The sequence below is a fragment of the Kogia breviceps genome, chromosome 5 (assembly GCF_026419965.1).
Source record: "Kogia breviceps isolate mKogBre1 chromosome 5, mKogBre1 haplotype 1, whole genome shotgun sequence".
NCBI lineage: Eukaryota > Metazoa > Chordata > Mammalia > Artiodactyla > Physeteridae > Kogia > Kogia breviceps.
The window spans coordinates 37,572,844-37,582,461 of NC_081314.1; the positions used below are offsets into that span (position 1 = coordinate 37,572,844).

Below are 9,618 nucleotides of genomic sequence, written 5' to 3' on the forward strand. Positions count from 1 at the left end.
AGCGCCGAATCCTAACCACCAAGGAAGTCCCACAAATGTAACTTATAATATGACATCCATACATATTGAATGTTTTTTCTGTACTGGGCACTGAGCATTGGGATAGGATCAGAGGGCGGGAGCTGGGGTCTGACAGTAGGGTTCAAGCTGTAGCTCTTCTCTTTCCTATCTGATTTAGGGCACATTTTCTCTAAGGCAGGATTTCTCAGCCTTGGCGCTGTTGACATTTTGGCCAAGAGAATTCTATATTGCGAGGGCTGTCCAGGGCATCGTAGGATGTTGAGCAGCATCTAGCATCTACCCACAAGGTGCCAGTAGCGCCCCCCCAAGCCCCGTCCTAGTTGTGACATCCAAAACTGCCTCCAAGGCAGTATCACCCCCAATGGAGAACCACTGCTCTAAGGCTACTGTTGAAATGGGGGAATTTGGGGGATTTTGTGACGTGACGCACTTTACATAAGCAACTAGTTTTGCTTTATCATGTTGCTCCTACAAGGAAGAGGAGGAAAGACACATGGACTAGCCAGTCCGCAGTCTGTGCCGCATCCCGTTTCCTGGGGACGATCGTTGGATACTCCGAGTGCCAGTTCTTTATTTTTATGAAACGTTACTCATTGGTACTGCTGGATAATAGCAGGGATTACTTGGGATTTTTAGGTGGGAAGAACTGAGCTGCTAACCAGCTGATCCTGAGCCTCTCCCCTTTCTCGGCTGGTACACGTTCACGGCCTGCTGGTGCCGTCCAGACGCTCGCCTGCGGCATGTTTCTTATCTTTCTGTCTCTGTACCTCTCATCTGTCACTGTTTTCTGGGGTGTGAGACTAGATAACTAAGTTGTCTTTCAGGATTACGCCTAAAAGAACATCTGAGTTAGGGTTTTCTATGTTTGTAAGCAAGGGTCATCTCTCCCAATAACAATTTAAAAATTGATCAGGTAGAAATACCATTTCTTAAAATCGATTATAATTTTTGCCTTGCTTTCAGGATATTCTTCGTCAGAAATCGGTGATAACCTTTTGAAAATTGAAGTGCAACTTTGGTTTCTAACTGTTGAAATAGAAGCTAAGTCTCTCTCTTTTTTTTTTTTTTTTTTTTTTTTTTTTTTTTTTGCGGTACACAGGCCTCTCACTGTTGTGGCCTCTCGCGTTGCGGAGCACAGGCTCCAGACGCACAGGCTTAGCGGCCACGGCTCACCGGCCCAGCCGCTCTGCGGCATGTGGGATCCTCCCTGACTGGGGCACGAACCCGTGTCCCCTGCATCGGCAGGCGGCCTCTCAACCACTGTGCTAGGGAAGCCCCGGAAGCTAAGTCTCTTTAATAAACTAATATTGAGGATGGGAATGGGGGAGGACCGAGAAAAGCATGATTTTAAGACAAAACAAAATGAAGCTTAAACGTTGGCGTATGCGGTTTTCTTGGAGAAGTCAGTCCAGAGGGCACATTAGATGCCAGTAGTTAGACTGCTCTAATGACAGTTTTTAAGAGTTGCTTTTATTAATTTCTTTGGATGATACCTTAAATGACTTGTATTCATTACTTTTTATACTGTTCAGATTCTATTTAGACCATACGTGCTAAGCGTTAGTTACACCCGTTGGCAGCTCTGTGCTTCGTGCAGCTCCCCAGAGAGTATCTGGGAGACAGGAGAGCTGCAGCGTGTAGCGGCCCTTCCCAGCGCTCACTGCAGGGAGGCTCTCGAGGGCGAGAGGTCGGGACCACGGTGAGTGCCTGCCAGCCGGTGGGCTTCATATGAACCCCACTCCCACTGTTGATGGGTCCATAGGGCATCAGAAACCACTACAGAAATAAGAAAACACTGTGTCAAAAGTAGACGTTACTATCATTTTTCTTAAAATGTTTACTGCGGCTGTATTTATTTTGACCAGAAGGGAAAAAACAGAATTAAGGACACAGTTCTTTCTGCCTTGTTATAAGAGTTCCGTGTGTTACACTTTTTTTTTTTTCTTGGCTGTTCTGCGATCAGGGATTGAACCCCAACCCTCGGCAGTGAAAGCGCGGAGTCCTAACCACTGGACCGCCAGGGAAATCTTTTGCAAAGTGTTTGTGTTGCAGATAAATGTTATGTCCCTGTTTAACAGAATCTGGAAGGCAAAGGCATGGGCTCGTTTTCCCTTCTCAGTCTCAGCTGCCTGCAGAGATTCTCATCACAGTTGGGTTTCACTGTCTCCAAACAGGGATGTGTATTTTTTGTTGTTGTTCCCATCTTTCCTTAATGCCTTAAATTCAGTCCCCCCATCTCCCAATTCAGAAGTTTCCATCCCTTCTAATCTCTTAGACTGATTAGACTACTTCAACTGGCATTTAAAATTGGAGTTAGATTTCTTATTGTGAAACCAGAAGTATCTTGTGTTACAGGGAGGGGGACGGAAAGCAGGGGGAGGCAAGTGCAGACCTGAGGAATCCAGTCGGTTACTTTATGGAGAAAGGGGCGTGGCGCTTGCACACACTTCCGCCCTTCCACCGGAGCAGCCTCACGTAGCTTCTCCCTGACAGTGGCCTTCTGAGAGCCGGGGACTTCTGCCCTCACCCCTTCCCATGCCCCCTGCCCCCTGCCATGGGTCTGTCTACCCACCTTCTGGACAAGTAGAGCCTAACTTTTCCAGTGAGAATTGGAAGGAAGAAAAAAAAAGCAAACGTTTTGCAGGCCCCATATCATAATTTTTGTTTTATTCTGTGATTAAGAAAATGCATAAGACAAAAAGCTACGTGAATTCATCCAACAACAGCCTTAGAATGAATAGCTGAAGTTTCTATCCAGGCAGCGTTGCTTGGTCTTTCCAGTAGACCCCTCACAGTCACTTCCAAGCCTCCTGGTTGAGGACCCACAGGATAGGGATATATGCTGTTGAGTCTTTTCCAAAGCTTTAGCATTTCAACTACATTTGATATTATTTCACTCATTATTTTTCTTACTATAACCCACCTTCATTCTCCACTTTTTTGAAGCTTATGTTGTGTACTTGATTCTTGAACTCTTTCTCCATACTTTTTTCTGAACTTTCAGGAAGGTTCGCACCCGAACTGAAAGCTGATGACAAACAAGTAGAGATCTTGATTTGGATTTCTAGCTATATCACAGGTGACAAGCGTGAAATGTTAAAGCTTGCGTTCTCAACTGGTTGTCCTACTCTCAGTAACCTGTACAGGGGGTCCCAAATGCAGACCACCTACCTGCTCAAAGGTCCCCAGAGGAGCTTTTTAAATATGTGGATTCTCGGGTCTAAGCTCAGGAGGCCTGGGCTTAAAGGTCAGGAATCTGTAATTTTTTAAGTTCCATAGATTATTTTGATGATGAAATTTCTGTACAGTCATAAAATCTGCTTGTAGTGGCATGTTGTTAGACCTTTGTTCTTCTTTTATCTTTTTTCTGTATTAAGTGGCCAGCAGAATTGAGCCTATGCGAACATGTCCCCACCAGGGTTGGACTGACTTTACTGTTATTGTTTTCTGGGTCTCTTAGCATCACCAGGCTGACTGAGGAAAACAGTATGGCTGCTGATGTGCTAGTGTTTTGGTTGGCCTAGCTTCTGCTCTTGGCCTTGGTTCCTCATCTGTAAGAAGAGGGGTTTACAGTAAATGATAGCCTCTTGCCTTTAAGTCTTAGATACCGTGAGTTCTAATCTAGTTGGATAAGAGAGAATAGTTTGTCTTTTTATCCACAGCCTCTGTGTCAGTGTCATCTTCATCTGCTTAGTCCACGTTTCAGTTAACTCCAGTCTGGTAATCAGGTACCATAGCTGCATCAGCCATGGTTTGTAGACTTTCTGTTCAAGTACATATGCTGGATGCAAACATATAAGCAGCTCAGCAAACTTCAGATGCCCAAGGACCAGTTCTAATCTCAGGCTGTGAAGCAGCAGCAGTCAGAGTTGTATCCTTTCACTTGGAGGGCTTACTACATGTTTTTAGAGGGAGAGGGCGGGTTAAGAGCACTCCCTATCTTGCACCTTGTGAGAACTGTGGTCAGATGTCATGCAGAATCGGAAGTCGTCTTTTTTTTTTTTTTTTAAACTCGAAGATTGGTGTCTGCATATACGTGTGACTTAATATTAGAGACAGTGTTAATTAAACGAGCTCTCTTCCCATATTTGTCCAGTGTAAAACAGGTTTTTAATAGTTGTTGGGAATACCCATCACAAGGGAGATATTCAGGGACCATAGTATTTGAGCCAGTGGGAATAATCAGGTAATTGGAAACAGAGGTGACAGCTGCCATTTAACGGGAGATTACTGTGGGCCTGTTGCTCTGCAGAGATAGTCATGTGCGCCCCCCCCCCCCGCCATATTATCAGTATTTTAGTTCTCAGAACATTCCTGTGAGGTGGGTGCGCTAAGCTGAGTAACTTGCTCGAGGTCACACAGCCAGTAAGTGCTCAGTGAGTGTCTGAACGCTTTCTACCTCTTGACCAGTTTGGCCCCTAACCCTCCCCCATCGGCCCCTACCCTTTGTCCGTACCTTCTCCCTCCTGTTTTGCCACACCATGTCTCCCCCGAACTTGTTTTCCTCCGGTTCTCTTTTACAAGCTCATCCCCTAACCTATGTTGCTGTTGTTTCTCCCACTCCAAATTTCAGGTTGAAAGAAGAAAATTTCTGGTGGGTTTGGGGAAAGTATAGGGCCACAGATAGGTTTTCCCTTTTCCTTTTCTCTTTTCCTCTCCCTTCCTCTTCATCTCCTCTTTCTCTTAGAAGGACTTGAACCCCATCTCTAACCAGTCAGCAGCAGGCGTGTTGAAGACAAGCAGTTCTTGTCTTGTGCGTTAGGGAACCTTGGCATCTAGCATCTGCGTCGGGCGTGGGCCGTCTGTGAGTGTGTGGGGAGTGAATCCAGTTCACACCATACGTTTGTTGAAAACAGCCTCGCCCTGCTCTGCAGAAATTATACTGTGTATCCACTGGGATCTACAAGCCTCTCCAAGCGAAGACCTTTTGTTGTTTGGCCAACACACTGCTGTCCTTGAAGCGGCTGTTAATAGTTAGGCTTGAGCATCTCAAGTGAAGCCGTGTCAGCGAAGGCATCCACGCCGTTACCCCTGTTACCGCGCACTGTGGGCAGGTCTGTCTGCATCGGCACCGAGACTGTCACCCGACTTGCCATCTTCTCTCTCGGTAGCGGAGCTTTACGCTTACTTGTGTGGACAGATGTGTTAGCTAGCCCTCGGAGGTCTGTCTTGTATTTTTGTTTATTAATGTGCTTGACTACAGAGCACTCTGTGAGCCAACACAGTGCTGCGGAGGAGGGCGCTACAGTGTCACTACGTGTGTAGAGCGCTGATCTCACAGGTGAGGAGAGAGAGAACCTGATTTGCGGAATCTAATGTGTGTAGAAGTGAAAACTGAATGACGTAACCGGATACTTTGTCCTCCTCCCCCACCCAGCATGGTTTCTGCTGTAAAGAGAACTGCAATCTGTTGGACTTCTTTTAGGGTAAGATTATGGAGAAACAAGCACAAGGAGGAAGAGCCCCAGTCAGAGGGTCAGAAATGAAGCTTTGGTGCTTAAAATGGTCCTCAAAGATGATGTAGCCGTGAGCAAAACTTTGTCACTAATTTAATGAATTCTGGTGTGCTGAGAGCTGTTTCTCTTTTTGTAAAGTATCGTTTACGTTTACATTTTCTTATGATGTATCAAGGAGCGGGTTTGAGAAGTGAGGGGTTTCTTGCTTCTTCACAGTTAAGCGGACATAGACTGGTTTCAGCGTCCTTTTTTACCATATACTTGACCTAAGTAAGGCTTGTTGGAGGCCTGCATCAGAGGCCTGTCTGAAAGATACCTACCTGTGTTTTGTGGAGAGAATCCACACACTAAACAAAAAGGAAGGAGAGGTGACCTTTCCCCCTTTTGGGGACACACTGTAGAAACGGGGACGCCCCGCCATCTACTCACCTTCTGGTGTATTATTTCACAGTGCTGGTCCCAAAGGCGATAACATCTATGAATGGAGATCAACCATCCTAGGGCCTCCAGGGTCCGTGTATGAGGGTGGTGTATTCTTCCTTGATATCACTTTTACACCAGAATATCCCTTCAAGCCTCCAAAGGTAAGAAATTCTCCCTGGTTTATGCTAAAATTTACATACTCCCATCATTCAGGCTTTTAAAATTCAGTTTTTAATCACAAAATAGATTTCTGTTATATCTTGACAAATCTCTAAGTAATCTCTTGCACATACACAAAACACTTCTTTGGGTTGACTTTGCCTCTTTTGGCGAAGACCATTTCTAAAAGTTAAGTGCTTTGTTTTGATGGGGCTTAAAATCCTGCTAATATTTATAGTAACATAGTCAGCAACCTATAAATAATCTCCTATTTCCCACTCAACAGAAACAGTTTCTGAACAGATAAAAATGGTGTCAAAATATCCACCCACTAAAACAATTAGAGAATCTCCTACCAAACAAAGCCTTAGATTCTGCTCCTTGTCATCTTTCGGTCTTGTTCAGATCCTGACCCCAAGCTTGAGCTTTCTCATCTAGGATGGGCAGGGGTTGCTCAGTCACTGTCTCCTGTAACACTCAACACTGTGATTCTCATTCGCCCAGTCGGAAGGAAAACCTCTTCTTGGGGATGGGGTGGACTGCTAGGGGAAAAGGTACAATTGCAGCCCAAGAGGTGACCGCAAGTCTGTCACTTAAAAAAAAAAAAAAGTGGTAATGGTAAAGTTATAGGGTTTTTTTCACTTTGGAATGATTCAGTGTATTTCACAAATAAAAAGTAGGAGACCAGACAAAATAACCCAGGTTTGTGGGGCTGATGTTGATTTGTCTGCTGCTGTGGCCCTTACCCACTTCAAGGTCCTTACCTGTGGAGAGTCTGTTTAAGTGAATTCCGTGATTTAGGTAGTCACGATTATCTGCAAGATCTGATATAAAGGTCAGAAAAAGCAGAAAAAAACCTCATCTTCAAATATATTTTTCAGCCTTTTAGGTGTGTGATCATTGTTTGCTAAGCACTTTGTGTTTATGTACCCACTGTGTTGTTTGAATTAGATTCTAAAGCTTGCTTTGAGGCCGTGTAGTACTGCCAGCTAACACAAGAGGTCAGCAAACAATTAGCTGTTCAAACTTGGAAACATTTGGAAAATACTTAATACATTAAAACTGCTAAAGATGAATTCAAGAAACTATACAGGAAACTATATCCGACCTCCTGGGATAAACCATAATGGAAAAGACTATTAAAAAAAGAACGTATATATGTATAACTGAGTCACTTTGCTGTGCAGAGATTAGCACAGCATTGTAAATCAACTATCTTCAATTAAAAAAAAATATTGAGGTTACCTTGCTTTTTGTTGATGGATATTACTTTTTAAATGAAATTGAAAATCCCTGAGATTCTATCAGTGAAGACTTTCTAATCTCAATTTCATGAAATAGTCTCTTACCCTATCTCTTATCAGCCTTAAACTGTTTTACAGTTCACTTTTTAAAAAGACCAAATGTCTCTTTAAAAGTTTTAATTAGGACCATTTAATTGAAAAGGCAATTTAGTAAAAAGTTTCATTGTTTGCTGTTCAGATTTCGTTTAACACTGTCTTGTCTTTTAGGTTACATTTCGGACAAGAATCTATCACTGTAATATTAACAGTCAAGGAGTTATTTGCTTGGACATATTGAAAGATAACTGGAGTCCAGCACTAACCATTTCTAAAGTCCTTCTTTCTATCTGCTCACTTCTTACAGACTGTAATCCTGGTAAGGTTAATAATTCTTTACCTTGTTTTATTCCTCCTCACCTGGAAAATGGTTATTTTCCACTTAAACTAAGATTTTCTAAAGATAAAGTCCAGATTTTTTTTTTGTACGGGCTTTCAAGGGACAAAAACTCATTGCTTTTCAAAGAAAGTTCTAATCAAGAGTTCAATCTACTAGGTGAAAAATGCAGCGACTTCACCATTACTTGACATGTTCTAGCAACAAGGTGTTATAAACTGAAGACTTAGAAAAGATTGCCTTAGGTTTTTACATCTTCATTCTCTCCCCTTTTTTTCCCTTTTTGCATGTTTCACATACAGAAACGGCAGGCACACTTATGAATGTTGAGTCACCCACCCTCTGCCTGCGGGTCTGCTCAGCACCTGCCCACAACTGCTTACTGATGTGGCGTTGTTTCCCTGCTGTACACTTAGTGATCACCAGACTGTGGTTTCGTCTGGGCCTTAATCTCCTCTTATTAAAAACATTTTTTCTAGATAAAGAAATATAAATTTAATTACTAAAGATTTTATTTAGGTTTCAGAGGAACACTGTACTTAATCGGAAGTACAGGTTTTGACCTGGCAACTTCGGGTCTTTGCGGGTCAACAGAGTAGAGAGGTAAATAGCGTTCACTTGCAGTGGCCCTGAGGACTTCACAGCGCTCAGTGTCACAACTGGTGCCATCGAGCAGAAGGTCCTGTGAACACAGCTGGGTGTTCACTGCAGTCTAGGGCCTTGCGCATTCCGTACCCTGACACGCAGGAGCAAAACCCTTCCGGTGGGGGGTGGTTGTTGAAGGAGAGATGGAATGAACTAAGGGGACGGGGCCAGACCGCTCTATCTGGATCAGGATCCCCCTGCATCCATGCTGTTTTTTAAAGTCCAGGAGGAAAAGTATCCCAAATGGTGGAGTGGTTTGATCATAGCTACTCTGTCCATTTACTCACAAGCTGTCACTAGCTTATTTGCTGAAACTTAAAAATGTTCCTTTCCCTTCTTCGAAGTAACGAACATTCTTTTCTTCCAGCCGACCCCTTGGTGGGAAGTATTGCCACTCAGTATATGACCAACAGAGCAGAACATGACAGAATGGCCAGACAGTGGACCAAGAGATACGCTACATAAATTGGGTTGTCACAATTCTCTACATTCTTTGTCTGTCACAGAGAGAGCTGCTTATGGTTTTGAAGGGGTGGGGGAGGGTGGGGATTGGTGAAGAGTAGGGTATTTCTATAACAGATATTATTCAGTCTTATTTCCTAAGATTTTGTTGTAACTTAAGGTATCTTGCTACAGTAGACAGAATTGGTAATAGCAACTTTTAAAACCATCATTAGTGCTGCAGTATGAGCTGAAATGCAGTACAGAGAAGAATAGACGTTTGGGTTCAGTTGCTTGTAGTCTGTAAATCTGAAACAGCTTAATTTGTACAGGTTACACACATGGCCATTTATGTAAAGTCCTTCTAAGACTACACAGTTTTTTGTTTTAAAAAATTGGAATTTGTTTTCCCTTCTTGGAGGGGAACAGTGATATTTAACAGCTTTTAGAGACTGTCATCTCATATATATACAATGGACACATGGCTATAAGACACCATATAGGAAATATGAGTAGTTATGTATTTTATTTTATATGCCAGTCTACTTTATTGTGAGAAGATAGAGGTTTGAATCAGGACTTGTGAAAACCTGTAGTAAAATACCTTAAGCTGTTAACTGTAAGGCGTGGAATAGGAGTTGCTCAGTGGATTGGTTCTATGTTGTGGACTGCCTAAGTCTGCATTTGTTACTGTGCTAATAAACAATATTAAAACCACCACCTAATGCTGCTGTATTCATTTACTTCCTTTTGCCTTTTTTGTAGTTTCTTTCTTCTTGATAGATCTTTGCTACTC

General features: G+C 43.1%; 1 protein-coding gene across 1 annotated transcript in view; it reads left to right on the forward strand.

Annotated features, from left to right (window-relative positions):
* The window catches only part of UBE2E1 (ubiquitin conjugating enzyme E2 E1), a 72,334-nt gene extending 62,795 nt beyond the window's left edge, over nt 1–9,539 (forward strand). The window contains exons 4-6 of the mRNA XM_059064638.2: nt 5,929–6,061; nt 7,571–7,718; nt 8,749–9,539. Coding sequence (XP_058920621.1) covers nt 5,929–6,061; nt 7,571–7,718; nt 8,749–8,846 — 379 coding nt within the window. The 3' untranslated portion in view covers nt 8,847–9,539. The remainder of the gene's footprint in view (nt 1–5,928; nt 6,062–7,570; nt 7,719–8,748) is intronic.
* The last annotated feature ends 79 nt before the right edge of the window (nt 9,540–9,618 follow it).